Raw genomic sequence first — 24884 nt, forward strand, 5'->3', positions numbered from 1 at the left:
GACACCAACTAGAATGGACATTACCGAGAATGGACATTGCCCAGAATGGCGAATACCGAGACGCTTTACTGAGACTAACGTTGTCGAGAAATTTGTACCTGAGAATCCACACCGAATGTGGCAAGGCCGTGATGCACATACACACAATCTGTACATATGCATAACGTGGCTTTAAAGCAGCTTAACAATATCAGCTCATTCTCTCGAACACTCCACATTCGTGTGATGATGTTATCAACTATAGCGTAACAATTAATAACTTCGCTTCACCGGCGCGAAAATCCGTGACAACCGGATGTGATTCGTATTCCAAAATAGCATATTATGGCATAATTGTGAATTCCCTCATTCACGGAAACGGATATCTGTAATAAAAATAATGCATCGAGCAGCAGTGATTGGTATCTCAAAAGAGTAGGCCTAAAGTTTTGTTGGAAGCGGGAACGCATCAATTCGTTCAAAGATCGAAAAGGGATAGACAAATATCCAGGCGAATCATGGCCTACATTTTCAGTTGATGCAGCTTACTCATATTCAGTAGACGGTTATGGTCGGAGGGGGCGAAAGTACTCAAGAAAGCTATTGAAGTGGTAGTAGAAAAAGCGACGCAAAAATCGACTCAAGTACGAGTAGAAGTAGCACTGTTGAAATCAACCTAAAACTACTTCAAGTAGACGTAGAATTGACTGACTTTAAATCTACCAGTGTTGGGATGACTCGAGTCACCTTTTTCGTATGACTTGACTTGACTCGAGTCACTTTGCTAAATTGACTTGACGTATCAGACAAGTGTGGATTGACTCGTGACTCGGAGAAAAATTGACGAGTCAATTTCAAGTCATCAAGTAATCGGTGTATCTTGCATATGTTCGGATTGTTCGCGAAACGCCGGTGTAACCCGTGAGAACGACCAATCATTCAATGATCGTGCGTTTTACTGAGCCTCCATTGTTCCCTCACAAATAAAGTTACCACAAATGAAGTGATCGAAGCCTACAGTTTACGTTGCCCTAAACTAGTGGCAAAGTAATTCAATGGCAAAATATTTAGTTCTGTTTCTGTTCTTACCTTAACCAAACCTCTTGTTAAATTGAAATTGTAGAGTTCGAATGTAGTTTATATACTCCTCAACCATTGGCGCAGGCGCGAATTGTATCATATCAATATGTATAAATGGGTATGGTATTGCAACTTATCCATTAGTTTCTCTATTCTCCATTCGACTGGTAAATATAAACTGGGGCTATGCAATTACTTACGTAGTTTAACAGTTCTACGTATATGTGAGCTATACGGCGCCTTATTGCATGTATATTTAACTCTATTTTCGTTCATCGGTTCAGAATCAATGGCCACTCAATCTGTCTTTCAGACAGCTAGCAAAATGCAATGACGTAATCATGCCTCATACTTCGAAAAGGCAACTTGACTTGAATTGTGACTTGACTCGTGACTTGACTTGACTTGACTAGACTTGACTCGAGTCACCTCCAAAAATCGGGTGAATTGAATTGACTCGAGTCATATTCGAAAATCGATTGACTTGACTTGACTCGAGTCAAAATGTACAATGACTCGAAATGACTTGTGACTCGAAGGTAGTGACTTTATCCCAACACTGAAATCTACTCAAGTAAGTGAATAGTTTTGAAAACCGTCGTAATTCGTCCGCAAAGACTTTCAAAAGCTGCAAATTGATATATGCCGAAAGTGCAGAGAGTTTGATTCATATTGATGCATCCAGGAGGTATTAAATTTCGACATATCAAGTATCCGTCTACATCATGGGATGCACATGACAGAATTGATATGGAAATGCGATACTAGTCCTTTTTTTACTCGAAAACTCAGTTTTCGAAAATATCATGGTATGGTGCCCTCCCCCATATTATAAGACCCGTAGTATACTCGAAGAGCAATACGGGAAGTTGTATCGGATACGGTGTAAACACTTTGCGCGATTAGTATTCGTTTATAAAAATATGGCGGATCGTAAAAATGCCATATAGTGTAGCTTTATTTTCGGACAATAGAGGCATTACTACACTTGCTTTCATACCTCAACATGTAAGTTTTCCAGACAAAAGAACTGAGACTAATTTAAAGTCAAAATATGATACTGGATATTAAAAGAGAAATACATATACTACTTCTAAAAGCGGAATATATTTCATGTCTTTTGTTCCGAAAGTGCCAGCGGTGGTCTGCTAAAACAGGTTTAACGCTAGTAGAAGTCGAAGTCCACTTTTCAGATTAGCGCACGCCATGGGCTGCTAGATTAGGATATGATAAGTAATTGTTAGACTGCGAAACGGTAATTTCAAACGTTATGATGGGCCATATTTACTCTAATGAAATAGTTTCTATAGGCGACAATGCGGGGTGAACGGAACCACACATCTCGCTACCTAAATTATAGTTTTTTATACTTTCGTGAAAACATATTTGTCAGTCCATATCTACTGTGCGCGAAGCGCGACGAAAATTCTGGGCTTTACCTAACTTTTATGAAAATTAAATGTTGGCACTCCGTGAAAACAGCTCCGAAATTGCTCAGGCTATCTTTCTGATTGAAGGATTGAACTACTTCTACTTGTCAAACTGAAAATAGCGAAAAGTAAGTAGATCACACAATATTACGAAGTCGAAGTAGCAGGAAATTACATTTACTTGAGTAAGTACCGCGAGTAGCGGAAAACTACTTGAGTACTTCGAAAAAAGTAGAAGTAATTCGTTACTGACCACCATTGGTTATGGTCATAAGATATACTTTACTGTCCTCTCAATAATAATATCTACGTGCTCGACTTAGAATGTACTATACGGCTATTGCTGCACCTTCCTTGTCCAGCGGCGTAGTGTCAATAATAATTGTTAATTGTTGGAAAGGAAACAATGTGGACCTTATCACCTTATCGGTCTGCTGCGCCACGGCAGAAATTAGTACAAGACATTTGCCTGTAAAGGGGTTAGATTACCATATTTCTGTTCAGCGGCATATGAACCATGCCTATCATGCATGCACGCATGGTATGTATATGTACTGCACATATCTTGTGTATGTGTATCACGACGTCGTGGTATTCGGTATTCTAAGGTTTAGATTTCGCGACATCGTCCGTCTTAGTACGTTACGTTTTCGTCATTTTCCATACTCGGTAATATACAATCTTGGTGGTGTCCATTCTCGATAACGTACATTCTCGGTAATGTCCATTCTCGGTGGTGCCCCTTTTCGGTAATGTCCAATCTCGGTGGTGTTCATTCTCGGTGAAACCCTTTCTCGGTGGTGCTCACTCTCGGTGAGTGGCATTATCGGTAATGGTTTTCTCGGTATTGATCGGACACCAGTTGCTATATACCTAGTTGAAAGAGTACGCGCAGTTATATATTCATGAATAGCCACGTACCGTGGTCACTGACCAGCAATGACGTGCAGCGAGGTTCATGGCTGGTGAGGCACTGACCTCCCCCCAATACACACACGTAACGTACCTGATAAAGATACACAACAATGTGAATAACAACAGCAGCCAGCAAGAGAAATCATTTTGGCGAGAGCCTTTGTTCTGCGCCCTGTTTGCCGTTGCAATTCTACATTAACTTTGTCAGTAACATTCAGTTATTGTAATCGATTTATTACGGATTGCTCAACGAAGAGATTGAACGAAAAAACAAAGAAATCTTATTTAAGGTTCTGATTTCGGTTTCATATTTTCTATTGTCCTTTACTCGTAGAATTTATTTTCTTACAAGATTTAAATGGACACTCAGCAAAACTAAATATGTCATTCACTAACATCATTCAGACTGTGGAAATCAGGGTTAGTTTCTTGATTGGAGATGCAGATTCCCTTGAAATGAGATTTGTAAAGATATAAAAACAAAAAGGTTACACTGAAAAAATTTTTTACCTCGATTTATCGCGAAATGTCGGGAAGCAGGGTGGCCAGCCACTTGGCAGTAATTACCGTCACTGAATGTAAATTTAACTTACAGCGGTCCGGTAATCTAACTTTACACGCCAGACTGTAATGTTAGTCACCTCTGGCATATTCAATCTACATTTTCTTCTGTACATTTACGACCGAGACTGTAATTTTACCGCCTTACCTACCTACCTACCTACCTACCAGAGATGAGCATGGATTAGGATTAGGTTTTGAAAAAACAGGATTTGTGAAATTTTCTCGGATTTGGATTGGACATTTTTTTCTGAACGGATTAGGATTGGATTTACCTATTTTCTGGGAGATTGAAATGTTGTGTGGCGAATGGCGACAAACTTTATTCAGATCAGTTATTAATGTACTTATGGTTACTAAGTTATCTTGAATCAAGTGAATCGTTGGTTGTGAAAGAAAATTTTCGAATCCCTCCATTGCATAAATTGGTATTTTTTCTGAATTTCCAGTTGGAATCGGATTAGGATTGGACATGGACTTGAATATGAAAAAGTTATGGATTAGGATTTGGATTTGAAGGTTCGGATTTGGATTGGATTAGGACATAGAAATTTCAAATCCGCTCATCTCTGCTACCTACCTACCTACATGCTGTCCTTGTAAATCTTATTACATGCCAGCTTGTAAATTCACGTAGCCTACATCCATACCTATCCCAAAGCAACGCGATGCCAAAATACCGCAAAAGTTTCTTCACGCTCTCAAGACGACATTGGGACAACTGTATATTCATTCATGATTCACGATGAAAAAGTATTGCTGCTGGAGGTCTAATTCTTCTTTAGGAGGCATGCAAATATAGAACGAGTGGTCGCAAGAAAAGGTGAATTAATTCCACCGCCGGATAAACTTCCAATTGTTTCTTTTTCTCGTCTTCATTCCTTCTGTGTGACTAGTATCTTGCAGTTCCACTAAAAATAATTCATGCGTAAGTCGCTATACTAAGCTAAGTTGCTAACCTAGACATGACTTATAAAGACTAAGACAAATAGGCTAACAAAAATAGAACAAGTTTTGAAGTACCGGTACTGGTACATTGTGAGTTGACGACTCCTCATTTGACATGATATGGCAGAGATTCATGATTGGAATGACCAATGTATTGAAAGAAAAGGTGCCTCATTTGATGCGGCATGTGAGCCAAACATATCGAGCAGCGGATGAAAACATATCTAAGCTATGACCCGATAAATGTCAATAACAAGCTAACAGTTTCGACTACTCCGCGACAGAGTATGTGGTGTCGCAGGTCATTATACAAGTCGACTAATATCCCAAAATAGAACAGAGAATGGGGCGACTGAAATATTTAAATCATGAAACCAAAGTCATCTGGGTGGTGTCCACAGTCGTAGATATTCAGGGTAACTAATACTATACAGTACTGTACCTTTTACGATGCGCATCCCATTCATCAGTCTTGGGAATCTTCAACGAAAGTCTCTACTTTCTTCAATAACAAGTCACAAGCTTCGCACCGTCAGCCTTTGCATGATCGAAGCTCAATATTAATGACCGACCAGTCGGCTCGACACGCAGACGACTTTGAAATAAGTGATATTCATCCGCTTACATATGCAACCAATAATATTTAATGTCCACGTTATAATGTTTAATCTAGGTTGGTGTTTCATACTGAAAAATCTATCAACACATATAGTCCCTTTCGTTCGCATCTAATTTCGTATATATTGATATTTATTCCTCCATGTGTGGTTCCCTACTTACTTACCTAACCGGAAGCTGCTTGTGATGTCACAGTAGCACGTTGGTTGTTTACTACGAATCTCAGAAAAACCCGCAACGCGTAACCTAAGGTAACCTATTATAGGTCGCCATGTCCGCATTAACAAATGGTCAACTGAGCCTGCTGTGCTGATATTTGCAGTTTCAGGAATAAGATGATATATCCTAAACTGATTTTTGTAACTCATCAGCCCTATATGCAGGCCGTGTTATTTGGGGCATATGCCAAAACTGTCAAAAATAACTTATTTTTGGCATTTTTCAGTTTTTATTTTTGGCAGTTTTGGCATCGTCCTAAATAGATCGTTTCAGACTCGAATTAGTCATAAACACGCTTTATTTGGGCCAGTTTATCAAAAGAGACCACAAAATGTGAGGCATCCACTTATAATCAGTACCAAAAAACAATAAGAAAAATAAAAAAATTAGCGATTTCATAGTTTAATAATATCAAACGAAACCACAAAATGTGCAGTATCAACTCGGAATTGGTAGTAATCAGCAAAAAGAAAGAAAGCCTAACGAACACGCTCAACACCTGATTGTTATATCCGCTGAATAGACTTAAATTGTTTACACTAAGAAAAAAACTAGCGATTTCATAGGTTAATAATATCAAACGAAACCACAAAATGTGCAGTATCAACTCGGTATCGCTACCAATAAGCATAAAGGAAAAAAAGTCCAATGAACACACTCAACACCTGAATATTATAGCTGTTGAATACTCTTGAATTGTTGGCACTGTAACAGTGCTTCCAAACTCAGGTCAGTCAAGTTTCTCCTGAATTCATTTTTCTCCCTGGGCAAAATCGGCTTCAACAGTAGCCGCTGTTGCCAGTCCTCCACAAAAGGTTTTCAGAGCTTCAAAATATTCGGAGGGCTGAACCGGCATCCAAGTATCATGAAAAGAGGTCACTTCGCTAGTGCCATCGATCTCATCGCGGAAAGAATTTTCTTCCCGATACTTTTCCAGGAGGTTCCTGTGTTGCCTTTCAACGCATTCTATTTTGTAGCCCGACCACCCCATCTCCTTCAGTCTACCGATATAATTTCGGAGGACTTTTGTCACTTCAGATGGCTTTAATTTTACCAACTCACGTGGAAGTGTCCGGGGGAGGTTAGCTTGTTTAAGAAGATTGGATTTTCCTTCCAGCTCAACATTATGAAGTGTTTTTTTCCAATCCGCCAATCAAACCAATGAACAAGTCCGTCAGGGTTAATTCAACATCGAATTTCTGCTCTTCCGAAAGTTGTTCATCCAATTCCTGAACATTAAGGCCTAAATCTTCCAGGAAGCTTCTGATGTTTTCAAAAGAGACCTTGAACCCCTCATTCACCCTCTCCTCTTCAGTGGAAGAGTCTCATCTGTGACTGGCAGAACTGGACACAATTGCTGTAGCTTTCCAATGAGATCCTTGATGTAGAAGTGCTGTTGTTCAGCCAGGATAAATTTTCCTTGTAGCTTTGTCACCGTGTTTTGAACAATTCCTGCAACAGGATCAAGAGATAGAAGAACGACCCACCAGACCTTTGATGGACAACAGGCGGGATTTTTTTCTGCCAAAAATTCCAACACCCGTACACGATTCTCTTCAAACCAACTGCTAACTCGCTTCATCGAGGCCCACCTTGTATCAACAAAACGGGGGCATGTGATCTTCATTTCCTTGATAAGATTTTGTTGACGTCTGAGGTATCCAATCAAGGCACACAGATCGTTGATGAATGCTTCGTTGAGAAGCTTTTTATATTGACATTGCATCACCAGATCGACTTGGTGCAAGCCACACCAAACACTGATGATTTCGTGATTAGCAGCTTGTTCAAACCTCCTACCGACGCCTGAAACGTTACCGGTCATTGTTGGCTCACGATCGCTGGAGAAAGCAATCAATGAGTTTCTCCAATTTGGAACAAGGACATCAAGAACTTGCACAGATAAGTTGAATAGTTGCTGTGCTCCTTTTACACCCGGGATGGGCACAGCCGCAACATGGAAATTTTGCAAATTTCCCTTCCAATAGAATCGCACACGAAGATCCAAATAGTTTGTTCCGCTCTTGTTTCCGCAGTCCATTGCAACTGAGAAAGCCCAAACCTTGGTAAGATCATCGAAAAGTCGCTGAAAATTCGCAGCACATATTACACGTGAAATGTTAATACATTTATAAGCGGTACACCCAGAATAACACCCTAACCCAGTTTCATTCTCGTTGATGCCACCAGATTTGCTGTCATGCGAAACGAAGCGCCGTGCGCAAGGAATTCAGTTACAAGCCGAAGCAACTTCGTTGAGTTCACGTACACAATAAGATTTTCATTATCTCCTTCTATTTCTTTAAACATATCAAGAGATCTCTCCTTCGCTTCATCATCGTCATCCTCGTCAAAGAAAAGATCTCCGATTAACGTTTGAACGATGGACTTCTTAAGTTTTACCGTGAATGCTGCTTCAGTGTTGGAATACCCTCTCATTGTGTTGTTGATATCAACAGTACCACCGAAAAATCTTTTTTTCTTCTCGTCACTAAGCTGAGAATATTTAACCCATTGTTTTGGATGCTGTCCAGTCAAGTCAGATCTAAAAAGTTCTGGACGAAAAGGCGGTCTAAAGTATTTCGGCTGCTGAGTCCTGGTACGCTCTCTTCCTTTCCCATGAATACACAGAACTGACATTTGACTGACTGCACTGCTCCAGAATCTGATCGACGTTCACAAACTTTCAGACCAAACTCAATTTCATGTTTGGGTTGAAAGGGAGTCCCTCGCGGCATTGAGAACACAAAACCTGCAATCTTAGCTGAGTAACTGTAGGGGGGAAAATCACAATTCCATGATTAAAAAATTTATATCAATCTAAATAAAGCTCCCTACATAGTTTTGCACAAACAGTATTTCTCACACACTTCTCCCCCTTACACTATTCCACCGCTTGCTTGAATGAAAACACGTGTGAGCTTAATCTGCCGTTCCTTAAAGAAACTCAACCGGTTGCTAATATGTAGTAAAGCCATTATTCACGGCCATTCATCAATAAACTAACAGTACAGCGCATTCTTTAATATCTGAGTACCGGTAGCTCGTTAGACTCTGGACTTCAAGGCTTTCAGGTGAGAGCTGACATGCTTTCTTTATGCCCTCTTACTGCCCAAAACTTCATATGCTTTCACAATAGTGTCCTCATGGTGTGGACGCGGCGAGATTGAACGGCTCACTGCATTTGCCTCACGTCATGGCTTCTATTTATCTAAAGACCGTTTTTGACCGGTTTGCCGAGCGCTAAATATGATAAAAATGGGTATCAATCGGAAGCTGCTGCTGTACTGATTGCGAAAATATAAATTGTATGATGCTCAATGCTCATGGATTTGGAACCCCGCAAAATCAGCCTCGAATTTTGCATTTTGATCGAATTTGGCATTGTGACGCAACAAAACTGTCTGGCAAAACGAGACTGCAGCTCAGGAGAAAGAGCCATACAGTTTGTTGCGTCACAATGTTAAACTCGGTCGCAATGCGAAATTTGTGGTTGATTTTTGGGGCTCCAGATCCATGAGCAGAATACAATTTATATTTTCGTATTCAGTACAGCAGCAGCTTTCCATTGATACCCGTTTTATCAAATTAAGCGCTCGGCAAGCCGGTCATAAAATTGCCTTTGGACAAATGGAGAGCATGACGTAAACCGAATGCAGTGAGCCGTTTCATCTCGCTGTGTCCACACCATTTAGAACACTAAGCTTCCACCCCTAACGGGTGGACTGGACCCCAGATTAAGAAACCTGCCCGGTACACACGCTTTTCTCGCTTGCAACGCGGTCCTGTTAAGACAACACCATAAACCAGGGGTCACCAACACGCGGCCCGCGGGCCGCATGCGGCCCACGAGGTCATATTTTGCGGCCCGCGACTTGATTTGAGATTTCTGAAGAAAGCTAAGAAAACATTTTGCAAATGCTGAAATTGACCTGCAATGGCCGAAATACTGCCAAGACCGAGACGTTTAGATAACGGCTTAGGGCAGTGGTTCTTAAACTGTGGGGCGCGTCCCCTTGTGGGGGCGTGAACGTATCTGAAGGGGGCACGGAGCTGCAGTCAACTGAAAAAATTTTCGCGCTATGCGCGATTTACCTCCAGTTCATACTAATAGTTATTGCTCTGTGTACAGACCCGACTTTATATTATAGAATTCTCTCATCAACATTCATAACCATCCATGCCATTAAACTATCCGTTCGGATTGCTAGCTTTATGGATGCATTTTGTGATGCGACAATAAGGGGGACGACAATTTTCAGTACCATAAAGCGGGGCATGTCTAAAAAGGTTTGAGAACCACTGGCTTAGGGCTTCTTCACAAGATCAAGCTTTACGTGGAGATGGTCTTTCATCTAGTAACGTATCTCGCTAGCCCCAAAAAGCGTTTCAAGGTATCGTGCACAGCTCAGAGTTCAAAATAAAATGAAATTGATGACGATGATATTCTGTTCTATTTTTATTCCTTTAATAAAATGTTACTTCTTTTGTGATCATTATGACATTCGCCTATGTTAGGTAGCACAGCGTTGTACTGACATAGAGTTTTAAAACGTGTTTGCCTACTTTATATCGATATTGAATTCATGCGGCCCGCGGCCGCTACGAAATTTGAAAAGTGGCCCGCGACCCGTTTTGAGTTGGCGACCCCTGCCATAAACGAAATATACTATTGTGTTATTTTTGGCATTATGCCAAAAATAGCTTATGTTTGGCATTTTCAAATTTTTATTTTTGGCAGTTTTGGCATCTGGCTTCTGAAATGCCAAAAATAACACGGCCTGCCTATATGTGACAACAAATCTAACCGCCGAGACCGACCGTGTAGCCACAGCCTGATAATATAATGTCTATGGTGTGACCACATTGTCAGCTGTTTCTTGCACCCAACTATGCACTATACCGAAATTGGTACTAGGGTCAACCAGTTCCGTGTGACCTAACTCTGTCTCGCGAACGAGGTTGAATCAGGTCAGATCGCAACGAGAATGATATCACAGTGACATGCACTTCCACGTATACATTGGCTTCTGGGGCTTGGATGCTAATCAATTTTGCCAATAGCTTGGTAAAATGCCGTAGCGAGTAACTGCCAGTAACCTTGCGAAGAAATTCTGGCACCTTGACTTAGCAGCTAAATTAATTTAATATTACATATCAAAATGTAAAATGACAAACTACACGCTGCTATTGACTGCGACCGGTAATGCGTTGTAAAATTTACAGAAATTTCTTTGTAAATCTACCTGATTTATTTTTTGTGTAGCTCATAGAGTTGGCGACCCGTTTCTTATAACAATATCCATGTTCACACGCTGTCTATCTAAGCCCCTCTCGCCATCTAATTCGCTTCAGCGATGTCTTACAAAAGCTAGCAAGTGCGTCGTGCTACAAGTCGGCATATATGTAATGATAATGTAGCGTAGTACATAAGCTAGGCTTACCATACGTCCTCTTTTAAGAGGATTTGTCCTCTTTTTTGACTTTTTTGAAAGTGTCCTCGGAGGACGCCCTTTTGTCCTCTTTTTTGAGATTTTGTCCTCTTTTTTGAAAATTTAGGTCAGATTTAGAGGAAATTGCGAGTGATATGCCGCAAATTAGCGCAGAAGTGAAGCTCCGGCGGGTATTTCGGAGGGAAAAGTGGTGATTTCAGCTCAGAGCGAAAAGAAGACCTTTTTTTTTTTTTTTTTTTTTTTTTCTTAGTCATCCACCTGGTAATGTGGAGTGAAAAACGTGTTTTTGAGCTCTGAGTGGAAGTGAAGACCTTCTTTTTTTTTTTTTTTTTTAGTCATCCACCTGGTAATGTGGAGTGAAAAACGTGTTTTTGAGCTCTGAGTGGAAGTGATGACCTTTTTTTTTTTTTTTTTTTTTTTAGTCAACCGATCATGAAGCGGGTGAAATTTACCTGTTTTTGAGAATTCTTCTCCAGTTATGCTTGACTGAAATTTCTGAAAAAGTGTCCTCTTTTTTCATTTCCGAAATATGGTAAGCCTAACATAAGCCTTGTTTAAATGACCATTGCAGTCGAAAAACATCATAACTGTCACAAACAACAACAACAACGCACGCTATATGTACGTATCAACATTACATATTGTATGGATGGAAAATACACAGAAGCGACATCAGTAAGGGGTGTATTTGCTCCGCATTACGTAGCCTACTGGTCGTCGCAACTCCACGATTTATACAACACTGAAATCGATAGAGCCTTTCAATGTGTTGAGATCGCCCGATTGTTAGCGAATAGTGAGTGAGGCAAATTCATCTGGACCTCACCTGGCTATCGTTTGTCTGAGCTTATGTTAGTATTAAAGCCGAATTTCATATTCCTGGCGTTGTTGAGGGGGTTTCAGTACTCCGAGATTGTTAAAGGGGCACTGCACCCGAAAATGATGTGGTCTCGAAATAAAGGGCAAAACGAAAAAAAATTGGCCGCGGCCATTTTCCTCAAAAGCCACCGTAATGGAGCTGCAATTCATTGAAATTCCACAGGACCTTCACGCTCCAATGTCTTAATCGTCGCACTTGCTCGACGCGATTAGGCAGTCACGCAGAGAACGAACTTTAGACATATTTCCTTAATAACATCGGCTGACAACTATCTAAAGTTCGTTTTCTGCGTGACTCCCTTATTATGTCGTGTCGAGCAAGTGCGACGGTAAAGACATCGTGCCATGTAACGGGCTGAGAATGACGCGCAGCCGCGGCACTGTGGAAATTTCAAGAAATTGCAGCTCCATTACGGTGGCGTTCTGAAGAAAATGGCCACAGCCGATTTTTTTTTCGTTCTGCCCTTCAATTTGAGACCACATCATTTTTTGAGTGCAGTGCCCCTTTAATATTCGAATTTTAAGAATCGGTACGGCAATAACATTCGACTGATACCGCAGTTATTAAGAATTCTGATCTGTTTACGATGAATTGCATTGTCGCGGGCGAGGCACGACCCGCCTCTGGCTCACCTCTCTTTTTACGCCGTATTTTTGAACAATAATTATGAAAACATCGACGGTAAAATCGATAATCGTTGAAGGTTTTCACAATTTTCCTTTATTCATCCTGGCGACAGGTGAGGCACCGTTTCACTTGCCTACACTGACCGCACGTCATTGCTGACCAGCCTTTAGCGTGCGCCATAAAAGTGCGCAAGTTATTCTTTTATAGATTCAACTGCACGAGTCTGCCAGTGCCAAGCATACCAACTTGGAAAGTTTGCGACAAAACGGATGTATGAGCGGTTAGCTGATCGGGATTTAATTCAAAAACTCGCTTGACTTTAGCTCGTTTAGGATTGCAAAAATGGAGCTGACGAGATGAACTGCTCACATTTTTACTGTAACGATACCGGAACTCTAAAGTACATTCCTAATAATTCTGTAAGAATTTTTAAATTGTGTTTTTATTACCAACTATATTGTATTTTATAGGGATGCTTTGTGGCATTTTTGACATTAAGCACCACTGAACACGACTTGCTAAAAGGTACTTCAGATGGTGTTGGCCACGCTTCGTGAACGCCTACCGTTCGTCCCGAAGCGTACACCGAAAGAGCCCCTACCAAATTGGCTTGATCTCAAGGACGCAAATGAGATGAAAGACTTTACCATGCACACACTCGACGCCCATACGAGATCCAAAATACTATACCCGCCCACGAGATCCAAAATACTATACCGACCGCCTTTGCGCCACTTGTGGCAGCAGTCAAGAATGCAGCCCGTGAAACTCTCGGTGAGGCACATAGCAAGCCGCGGCCAAAATTAGCCTGGGAATCCGACCCAGCGGTGCTCAGTGCATGCCAGAACCTCAAGACTCTCAAAAGTGCCGCGTACACCTCTGGAACACTGGACGCACATAGCGATGCTAACAAGGCCGCTCCGCATCTAGCTAACGTTTACAACGCTGCTCGCAAGGATCGAGTCGAAGCTATTGCTCTTTCCGTGGAAAACGAGTTGGAAGCAGGCCGGTCAAGAGCAGCCTGGAAAGCCATCGGTGAACTAGTTGGCTTCAAGAGGACCCGCGTGAAGGCCTGTACGCAAGACATCGCATCACACTTCGAGACCCTCTTATCTACACCAGCACCGGACATCGATGTGCTCGTTGCACCGCCTTCATTAGCAGCAATTCCTCTCGCCATCGATACAAACCTGATCACGCTAGCTGAGCTCGGGATAGCCATGCGTGATGTACCATAATTCAAGGCCACCGGTACGGACGGCATCCCAACGGCTGCGTACACCTCGGGCGTTGCACCTTTGCTCCTCGACGTCATGAACAGTGGTGGTGAACAGGCCCGGTGCCGCCAGAGTGGCACGAGAGCGAAATCGTGCCTATATACAAGAAAGGCGCTGCGACTGACCCAGCGAATTACAGAGGCATCTCCCTCATGCAGACCGCGGCCAAGCTGTTCGACCGAGTACTGCTCATTCGCATACGTGAGCAAGTATCTACCAAGCTCCTGAATGTCCAGAATGGATTTCGACCATCCCGCGGTACAACAGAGCATATCTTGGCACTGCGCACAGTCATTGACACCTGCTGCTCACACAAAAAGAATGTTATGGCTGTCTTTGTTGACTTTGCAAAAGCCTTCGACTCGGTCTCGCGCCCAGCCATGGCGAAGATCCTCAGATTCTATGGAATTCCTGAGGTGATAAGGAACGCCATTATGACCCTCTACATTGACACACGAGCGCGAGTTCAAACAGATGACGGTCCAAGCGGAGATTTTACCACTTCGGCTGGCGTGCTTCAAGGTGACACCTTGGCACCATTCTTGTTCGTGATAATCCTTGACTTCGTGCTACGAACGGCTTTCCCGGACAACTCGGACTTCTTTGAATGGCGGCCATGGCAAGGAACGCGTACGCGTACGACTCGCGAGGCTATCCACGTAGGTATTCTTGCCTACGCAAACGGCCTCGCCTTGCTTGCCCCGAATACCGCCTCGGCACAGCGCCTCATCAACCAACTAGTGGCCGCCGCCGCTCTTATTGGCCTCCAGTTCAATGCCAAGAAGACTGAGGTTCTGGCCATACCAGCTCTGTCGGAGAGCGCGACACCAATTCAACTGGGAGAAGTCAGGCTCAAGAATGTCAAGAGTTTTATATACCTCGGTATTGACGTCGCGGACTCTGGAAAAGCACTGAAGGCGAGGCGAGCAAAGGCCTGGGGCGCGGCAAGACGGCTACATTGCCTCTTCCACTCAAGTGCCTCACCCCAGCTCAAGACCCGCATTTTCCGTACCACTGTCGAGCAGGTTCTTCTCTACGGAGTAGAAGCACTCACGTTGACAGAAAAGCTGGCTAAGACACTCAACGCCAACTACGATGCACTCCTCCGCTACGCACTCGGCATCCACCATCCGGAGCACATATTCACCTTCCGCCTAATCGGTCATCTAGTGCGGCATCAAGACGATCAACCAGCCGCCGCCATCATCAACCACATTCCGACGGAGCCATGGCGCAGAGGTGGCTGGAATAGAACCACTTGGCGCTCGACAATAGAGACCGAGCTAGCGCCACGAGGGCTTTCGCTCGAATACGCCCACGACCGCCCACGCTGAAGGCGATTTACAAGGGTCCAAAACGGATTATCTTGGTGTTCTTTTGTTTCCTGTTTTCTTTTGCCCTTTTATTTAATTATTTAATTGAAAGTCGATATATATATATACTTTAAAGAGCTTCTTGGAGGTACAGAACTTCAATATACAATTAAATAGTATATTCATATTGAAATGAACCCGAATATTTTCGGCTGACACTCGTCAGGGGTAATCGTCAGCAACTAGTAGAGAATTGGAAAGAACATTGTATATCAACAATCGTATCACAAAATATGACGTCACCAGCATGAAATTTCGAATGAGAGAGCGTTCAATCATAGTGTCCTATATGGTGTCGACACAAGCAAATCGCACGGTTCAATGAAATTGTATCACGTCACAGTTTCCATTTGGCTACAGGCAATTTGACGGTGATTTTTGACCGACTTGCCGAGCATCAAATTTGATAAAACGGGTATCAATCGAAAGCTGCCGCCGTACTGATTACGAAAATATAAATTTTATTCCGCTCGCGGCCCTGGAATCCCCACAATCAGCCTCTAATTTTTCATTGTTATGGAGATTGGCATTGGGACGCAACAATGCTGTCTAGCGAAACGAGACAGGTGCTCGAGAAAAAGGGAGCCAGACAGTATTGTTGCGTCTGTCGTCTGCCCTTCCCTTTTTAGACGTCTTAGTAGAGAGATCAGGACAAACGTTTTTAACGTCGGTGTACAGAAAACCTACTTTCACTGGTCATTACATTCGTTGGGATTCATTCTGCCCGAAGCGGCGTAAATTAAACCTCATTTCATCTCTCGTTAATCGCACCTTGCGCCTCTGCTCACCGGAAAAGCTGTCACGCGAATTGGATGATATCCACTTGATTCTCTCCAAAAATGGCTATCCGGACCACATATTAAAATGCTCCATCTCTAGGGTATTGAAAAAATCGGATACAGCTCCAAAATATGGCCCAGAAAAATGCCCGGCATTTTACACCTACCTTGGCTAGGTAACGTGTCTAGCCGATTTGAAAAGGTTATTAAATCGGCTGTTCACCGTTGCTATTACAGCGTTAACACGCATGTAGTGTACACGACGAAACCCTTGTTACCAGGGCTTTGGAGCCGGAGCCGGAGCCCGGAGCCGGAGCCCCGGAGCCGTGCATTTTTACCGGAGCTGGAGCCGGAGCCGGAGCTCTATAAAATTCAGCCGGAGCCGGAGCCGGAGCTGGAGCCAGTTATTTGAGGGGTAGCTCCGGCTCCGACGTATTTCATAAGATGCTATTATATATGCAACAACCATATCTGCTGAGTTCACCGAATTCAACAGCAGGCCTTCGCGATATTAAGAATCTTTTCCTCTTTGGCGCTACATTTTCCGACTAACCATGTTCCTTGGGGTTCAACAGCAGAGCAGTCGTATGTTCAATGTTCAATTTTCATACATGAGTGCCGAATCTCGGTATGCGACATATGCCTGTGAATATTGTGGGTATTCGGCATACCCGCAATTTCATCATCAGTATAACCTTGTTGGCCAATTGTACGGTTCGAAAATAATGATCACTATGTATTACGCGAAATGTGAGAGATGTTAAAAACGTGATTTCGTTGCACATGCCGATATGACGAGCACGAGCCGAGAAATTCCGTCTCATCATTGCTATGAATCGAATAAGCAAATACTCGTTTTTTCGTGTTAGTTCTTTAGTCGGGCCGCGAAAGTGGACAGTATTGCGAGTATGCAATTATGCATGCTAATTGCAATTCATTACTGCGCATCATTGTCATCTCCAGTAAGGATTTTCGAGCTTAATAGGGGATGGCAGAAGAGTAGGCGAAAAATTCTATGTTGGAGACAAACTACTGATTTGATACGCGATTTCCAATTTGTAATCATCTGTTTCGTAAACTTGTAAATGTGCAATGTGCAATGTGCATACTGCATAGTTTAATTCGTTATGGGCATGGCGCAATGTGCACGGCACAGTGTTTATTTCGATTATTCGATTCATTTCAACGGGAAAATATTATTCCGATAAACTTGACCGACACCGGATGGACTGGTAACGAGTGCACCAATATCGAACGTCAAACCATTGGCCATTTGGTACAAATCGAATTTCTATTGATCATGTCGTTATATCCGCCCATTTTGCCCTTACTACAGTTAAAGTTGAATAATAATCGCACATTTAAAGATTGAATTAAGCTGTATGGTAATGGTAATGGCCTAATGGTAATGAGTACAGTGCCAGTGTTAAAATATCGCATCAGAATTTTAATGCTGTGGCACGGAGTAAAGTGCTTTTTTAGTTTATTGTAATATACGACGATTTACTCAGATGTGACTGGACCCTGGATCTGCCAATGCGTCGAGACTGATATTTTAGTCCAGTCATCAATAACATCCCAAGTGCCGCGACTAGACTAATCATATTTCTGGTTGGCCTAGCGAGTTCACAATCTGAGCAATTCAATTTCGATAATATAACAGAATTTCGATAATATAATGTGAAATTAGCTCGCGGGCTACTCAAAGCCTTCTCGCTGACCACATATGGCCCGCAGGCCGCGGGTTGCTCACCCCTGATACAGACAGACACCTTCGATGGTTTTCAGAGCCGGAGCCGGAGCTGGAGCCGGAGCAGTGGTAATAATGCTGCTCCGGAGCTGGAGCCGGAGCTGATGTATGATAGAAGAAAGCTCCGGAGCCGGAGCTGGAGCAATGCAAATTTACGGCTGCTCCGAAGCCCTGCTTGTTACCCAACTCTCGAAAAGATGTACTTCCTGCCTTTGATGCAAGTAATTTTGTTTACCAATACAAGTGCCACTGTGATAGTAGGTATGTGGGACGTACATCTCAAAGATTGTTTGAGCGTATTAAGCAGCATATCCCAAAATTAATTCGGTCAAAAACATGCGCAAATGATTGCACGGAGCTTGCACGTCAGTGCAAATTGGCAGCAAAAACAGACTGCTATGATGATTACCAAGCATATGCTTCGTCAATCGGTCAGCATCTGAGCGAAAACCTTGCCTGTGCACAGCACTATGATGACAATATGTTCACTGTCATTGCGCGTGGTAGGTCTGTGTTTCATTTAAAAGTGTTGGAGTCTACTATTATTCAGTTGAGCAAACCTATTTTATGCAGACAGAAAGATTTCCTCTATAACCTACAAATTTCTCATTAGTGCGTGTTGTTCCGTACGTGTAATTGTTTATTTACAAATTGTGCTGCTACTATAATACCGTATGTCCGTATACTTCGTAGTTTGTTATTGTTGCCATTGATACAATGCGAATTTCATGGTCTGTGATTTTGATTGTTGCGTCATACTTTGCCTTTTTGGTTTTGCTTTTAAATCTGTTTAAATCCCTTCAGTGTGCCGATAACTCTTGAAAAGATGCACCCGAAAAGTCTTCGAGTATAATAAATATACTGCTACAATGGATGTTGTATTGAGAGGTATATTCAAGTTTTGTACCACGAACCAGCTATATAATCCAATCCAAATCCGAAGCTTCAAATCCTAATCCTAATCCGGACATTTTGTATATTCCAATCCTACTCCGATACAAACTTAGAATTTCACTTGGAAAGCCGATATCATATGCCTATATAATTCTGTAAAACGGAATAAAACGCTTAATGAGTGCCAAAGTACATGAAGTAACTTTAGCTAGGGTTACTACACGTCCTCTTTTTTGATATTTTTTAAAGTGTCCTCGAAGGACGCCCCAATGTTCACTTTTTTGAGATTTTGTCCTCTTTTTCGAGAATTTTGGTTAAATATAGGGCTAAATTCAACTGAAATATAGTAAATCAGCACTGAAGTAACGCTCCGGCGACTATTTCCAGAGCTGAGCCGACAAGTTGACCTTTTTTTTAGTCAACCGGCCACGAAGTGTAAAAAATTTACCTTTTTTTCAGGATTTTTCTCCAGTATAGCAAGTCTGAAAATTTGAAAAAGTTTCCTCTTTTCAGATTTCCAAAATATGGTAGCCCTATTTTAGCAGCACGAAAAACATTGTCGTTATTCGCCGCAGGACATCAATATCTCCGAAAATCGGTAGATCCAATCCTAATCCTAATCAATTGAAAAAAAGTGTCACGTCGAAATCCAATCCTAATCCGACAAAATTTCACAAATCCAGTTTTCCCAAATTGTAATCCTAATTCATGCTCATCTCTGACGCAAGTTACCGCCAAGCGAGTGCGAAAATACACGGGCCATATTTATAAATTCACGGACCCATGTACCGTGTAGGCCGGAACATGGACCGGAGCCGAATCGGATATCCGGCCGGACTTTTTCATTTTTAGCCGGAGCCGGATTAGTAGTTTTCCTGATACGATCGGAGTTAGACCAGAGAATTTGTCGATCCGCTCCGCACTAGTTTGTATTACAATCCATTCCTGTTTTTAATGTCCACCGTACCACACAATCGGCTAACATACCGTAGTACGGTGAATGTTGTCAGAAAACGAGCCAAAGGTGCTAGTCGCAACATTGACGCCACGATTCAAGTGCAGTTTCACTCGTTTGTAGGTTCTAAATACGAACACATTCACATCACGATGACGTAACATGTCGATTTAGTGGAAAAGTGATATTGCTGCGAGTGAATATTGTTCTTGGGTTCGCTTCGAAGAAACTCACTGCACGATACCCCCGGAAAATACAACGAACACCTTGAGAACAACGGGAGTGCGATAACAGTGATTTTTCTACACCTTTCAACTGCAGTGATTTTAGTACTTGATTAATCAATAATACGATACGCTAAGCTCTGTACCTCCAAGAAGCTCTTCGAATACAAAAGTGATAAGTTTCTTCATTTTCTTTTTGTGTAATAAATTCCGGCTGGCTTGTGCGATTGATTTTTTTCAAGTGCGAATTAACCTCAGAAGGGATGAAAAGAACTGCTCTATTCAAATGTAATAAAACCGAGTTTTATGCAGAGTTAGACAATTATAATATTCTCAGCTATTGCGAGATACATTGGAATTAAAATTACTAAATTCGCAACAACTTGGAAATGGAACTGCATTTCGAGTTAGAAAAAAATTAGAATATAATTGGATTACCAGCTTCTCCGTCCAATACGTACAACTATTCAACTTAAATTAAATAATTTTCCATGACTGCATTGGGATCACCAAGTTTGTAAACAAGTCTAAAGGTTCCGAGTCAGAAGTCAACATTACTTTCATGACTTCGAGGCGACTCATTTTTAGTTGACCAACGAGTCAAGTCCGAGTCCAAGTTGGAGAGCGGAGGGTTGGGTCCAAGTCTTTGTGTCAACTGTTCGCTTTCCAGTTCAGATCGTGGTTAATCAACTTTTTACAACTCTGCTTGGGAGATATCGAATGCCCCGCATAATTAATATAGGCCCTACTGATAATATACTCTTGAGTTTCTGGCCCTACTTTGGAAGTACAATGTGTCATTACAAATGAGCTCGGAATTTTTAATCAGAGATGATCTGATTAAGATCTCTATATTCAAATCCTGTTCCGGCTTCTAGTGTCAAATCCTAGTCCACATCCAAATCCTATTGTAACTTAAACTGATATCATGTATTACACGTTAATTAATAATTTAATACAGGGCCAGAAATTCGAATCCAGGATAAACTTAGTTTGGAAAACCCGTAGTCCGTTCATCTCTATAAGTCTCTCAGATATGTTTAAATAAAACTTTGAATGCAAAAATTGGTAAATTTTTCGAAGCCTAGTCGTAATTTTACTATGTTGATTGCATTCGCAGGTTTGACAGCAATCATTGGGTGTCTAACTGTGATGGTGATAACGACTTGGGGACAGGTAGGGAACGATCCATCGAGCTCAAGCAATGTATCTGCACATACAAAACTAACTCAACGCCAAATCCTAAGTTTGTCCATATCAGATTTTCTTGTTGCGGTAAGTTTAATCTCTTATTCTAGCAGTATGATTGATACTATGACTCTTCATTCCAATCGACAATTATTTTTAGATATACACGTTTGCGATATGCTTACAAGATCGACTATTCGACGGCTGCTACGCAGTGAGAAATCGAGAGTGGAGGAGTAGCGTTACTTGTTCTACGCTTGGGCTCATCGTTTTAACTGGATCGCAGCAATCCGTATTCACCATGGTTTTGATTGCGGTACAAAGAGTCCGGGCTGTGGTTAGGTGAAATGTTTCTACTGCTGATATATATTTCTTTTTGTAGAGGGATGCCCCAGCGATGAAAATATTGCTATATGGTGACTTAGCTATTACCGGAGGTGGTCAAATTAGTCATCGTATATACTGAAGTAGAAGTAGAAAGAACGCCGTGAATTTCAGCTCAATAAAAGTAGAAGAAATGATTTGCAAGAAAGTAAAAAGTAAGCATCGTAGGCCTGGAAGACGCTCCTTTCGAAATTGCCAGATACATCTTCGTGAGTAACGCTAAATGCCGAATATCCCTACAAATATTGGACTTTTCGAATGTATATTCGGCTAACGTGACTCAGAGGCCCAGTTGGTCTGCCCGGAAACTGTAAAGTCAAAGTTAAAGTAGTCTCAAAACAAACCACTTGAGTAAGCAGTGCAAGTATGCAAAACCAACTTAAGTACTATGAAAAAGCAGTACTTCGTGACTCATCAATCACTCCTACATGTACCAATAAATTATAAACCAAGTTTCTTCGGAGTTTTAAGTAAGCCATTTGGTCTACAGAACTTCAGAATAACGCGTAAGAATATTGTTTACGAGGAACAATATCTTCATATTGTTAATTTCTTCCCTAAAAGCTTTTCGACTGACTTTCATCAGTAGCGAACGTCAGTAAAACGGCGAATCAAATTTGAAATTTAGGAACTATTTTCACTGTATGACGTAATAATAACAAAAACAAACGCCAGTAACGATAAATTAACGAATGAACGATGAAATTAGCAACATGAAGTAATCGTGTCGCGTTATTCTGGAGCTATAGGTGTTCTGATGTTTCAAGGATTATTACGTTAGATAGATTATTAAGTTCGTATTTCGCCAATCGTCATATTGGCTGTTTGAAGATATAGAGTAGTTTTGGGTATGACAAATTTTGATAAATGGACTAGTCATTGAATCATGTTACTGGATGATGATCGATGAGCTAGTACAGTCGAGACCGCCGAGCCTAATCCTAAGTATGCTACATGGTCATATCTAGGTCGGAGGCAGTTCATTCATTATTTGCTTGGGTTGGGTCAACGAAGCGAATGATCATAGTTGACGCTGTGGTGGAATTAACAATTTCTCCAACTGTACCAGCCGATAATAATATGTGGTTCTGGTACTAATTTTTCCGAAAATGTATTATTGTTGCTGCGAACAAGAAATAAAAAACTTGTGTATCATTCGAATATACGCCATCATTTCCAGTTAACATATCTCAACACAGTCTTATATATATATAGATATATTGTTTCCAGAATATTGCGCATTGTTCGACCACGGTCTCCTACAGTGGTGTATAGCGTAGTGTAGATACAACTCACGTGAATGGCTAACTGCATTTCTGGTAGGCTTACGCGATTCTCTTCATTTGATCACAATTAGGAATTCACGGCAATATTGAAACTGGTTTGCCGAGCGCGCAATTTGCTAAAACTGGTATCAATTGGAAGCTAGCGCAGTTCTGGCAACAGTAGAATAAATGTGTAGGACAGTACACGCTGGCTAAGGAGCGAGCACTTTACTCTGCAACAAAATTGTATATATCTATATTTGTCAGACCAGTTGAATGACTATCATCGCCATTCAGTGATACACAGACATGTGCTATAGTACGTTGGCGATTGCGCCCTCCACCAATGCTGAGGTATTGGTACACTTTGTTAGCCCGTCTAACAAATTTGAATGCTTCTTGGTTCAACTTTCGTTCGTTTAATCATTTATTTATTGACAGTCCATTCTCTCACCCGAATATCCATTGTCAAACCGTCGCGATGGTCATTTCGTGGTTGATATCTATCGCGATTGGATGTATTCCACTTGTATCTCAGTTTGAAGATTACTTCGTGACCAAAGTCGAGTAAGTCGAATTTCTTGTACTAGTGTACTGAGTAAATCTTTATTTCAAGCTATATAGTTCATGCCAGATTTGGATCGAAAATTTTCAGCCTTTCCAACTTACATTAGAATTATAGTTATAGCTACAACGTTTTTCCAAAATATCTTATAATTGAAATTACTGAATTTGAAAAAACTTGAAAATTGAATTGAATTATATTATAAAGAAAGAAAACCAAAATCAAATTACGTTCATATCAAATCAGCGTTCATTCTCTTAAGCATCGGAATAGCAATTGTCTTGACACCAAGCTTGGCTCGCTTCGCACTGTACAGTTCTCCTGTAGAATTTCAGGAAAACCAATTATGAGAATAAAACTAATATGAGATTATAGAAACATTTCACGCATTAGATTAGAATCGGCTTACCGCCATTTAACCTAAATAGACGACAATATTTAACTAGTTGTCTGGGGCTAGCCCGTGCATGGCTGATGTGCAATTTGAATCCATGGGAGACTACAACAGTTGGAAAAAGAAATCCATAATGAATAAAAGACGATTGTATTGTAAACTTTAGAATTCGGTACAGTTCAATGTCTGGAATAAAATATATATTTTTAATATTGGTAATACCACATATGGCTTATATCGGCTAACTCGTAACTGGTAACTGGCGAGGCATATGAATACATCGCAGAAAATAATCGTAGTCAATTGGTTCTATATGCATTCTATTTTTATTGTTTTACCTAATTTCTAAAACTGGGTGACCTATGAGCATAAATGGCTTCTTACGAGATCATTACTATGTATGGATTGTCGAATATGGATATAGCACGGGTGAGACAGTCTACAGCCGTTAAGGAGCATGACTATAAAAGGTTCGTTATTTCAACAGGTTCAATGAAAATCCAATCTTCAAAATAATGTCTCGCATGATTACATGATTACAATCCTCGGTTTGATGCCCAAGAACGAGAACATATCTATTGGGACCCAGCCAGCGTACGTATCTAATGTTGTGCCTGTATTTAATACGGCAACGAAATCAGATTCGATGCAGAACTACAAATTGGAGAAAACTGGAGAGCTTGATCAGGGGTTTCAACCCGAACATATCGATCACTCGCAAATTTGGATATTACTCAAGTCACAGCGTGTGTCTTCCGGCGTTCTTTCCAGATCCTAAATTGGGCAGATCTTGGGCATACTCCGTCTTTCTACTAATCGTCAATTTCGCAGCATTCCTCTTCATGCTGTCCTCCTACATTGTCTTGTACAAGTAAGAGAATATTTCTTAAATAGAACATCCAAAATGATCAACATGGGTTACTCTAGAGCAGTGCATGTTAACTCTTGCTGGGCACACGCCAATCTGCAAGCCTTCAGGAACCCCAAATACAGTACTATAGACTACTAGTGCACAAAATGAACTGAGTATCAACAGAGTCTTATAATAAAAAACAAACAATTAAATATGATTTTGACACAATAAGAAAACATAATGAATATGCATTGCAAATCAGTGGAATTTGTA

The 24884-nt window shown here is 41.4% G+C and overlaps 3 protein-coding genes and 1 long non-coding RNA gene across 4 annotated transcripts in view; 3 read left to right on the forward strand and 1 right to left on the reverse strand.

Annotated features, from left to right (window-relative positions):
- The window catches only part of LOC145459364 (uncharacterized), a 30787-nt gene extending 17736 nt beyond the window's left edge, over positions 1–13051 (forward strand). The window contains exon 12 of the mRNA XM_080338017.1: positions 12918–13051. Within this exon, the coding sequence (XP_080194143.1) occupies positions 12918–12987 (70 nt within the window). The 3' untranslated portion in view covers positions 12988–13051. The remainder of the gene's footprint in view (positions 1–12917) is intronic.
- Positions 4678–5616, reverse strand: LOC145459407 (uncharacterized). Its single transcript, XR_013921398.1, has 2 exons — positions 5356–5616; positions 4678–4876 (listed from the first exon to the last, which is right to left on the reverse strand). It is a non-coding gene; the product is annotated as an uncharacterized LOC145459407 (long non-coding RNA).
- Positions 13052–21072: 8021 nt separating the features above from the next.
- Positions 21073–23370, forward strand: LOC145458777 (neuropeptide FF receptor 2-like). Its single transcript, XM_080337260.1, has 3 exons — positions 21073–21237; positions 21311–21492; positions 23241–23370. The coding sequence occupies exons 1-3, from the start codon at positions 21115–21117 to the stop codon at positions 23368–23370; spliced, it is 435 nt and encodes a 144-aa protein (XP_080193386.1). The 5' UTR covers positions 21073–21114.
- A 921-nt stretch (positions 23371–24291) lies between these two features.
- The window catches only part of LOC145459373 (G-protein coupled receptor GRL101-like), a 49887-nt gene continuing 49294 nt past the window's right edge, over positions 24292–24884 (forward strand). The window contains exons 1-2 of the mRNA XM_080338029.1: positions 24292–24352; positions 24411–24629. Of these exons, the coding sequence (XP_080194155.1) occupies positions 24312–24352; positions 24411–24629 (260 nt within the window). The 5' untranslated portion in view covers positions 24292–24311. The remainder of the gene's footprint in view (positions 24353–24410; positions 24630–24884) is intronic.

Source organism: Botryllus schlosseri, chromosome 16, assembly GCF_051294905.1.
Source record: "Botryllus schlosseri isolate E-star chromosome 16, Bs_hap1, whole genome shotgun sequence".
Classification (NCBI taxonomy): domain Eukaryota; kingdom Metazoa; phylum Chordata; class Ascidiacea; order Stolidobranchia; family Styelidae; genus Botryllus; species Botryllus schlosseri.

Bases quoted from the DNA above. Each gene is read 5' to 3' on its own strand.
- LOC145458777 (XM_080337260.1), top strand. From the start codon at position 21,115: ATGGTGATAACGACTTGGGGACAGGTAGGGAACGATCCATCGAGCTCA. The intron at 21,238-21,310 runs GTAAGTTTAATC...AATTATTTTTAG, and splicing joins TATCAGATTTTCTTGTTGCG to ATATACACGTTTGCGATATG. The intron at 21,493-23,240 runs GTGAAATGTTTC...ATTTATTGACAG, and splicing joins AGAGTCCGGGCTGTGGTTAG to TCCATTCTCTCACCCGAATA.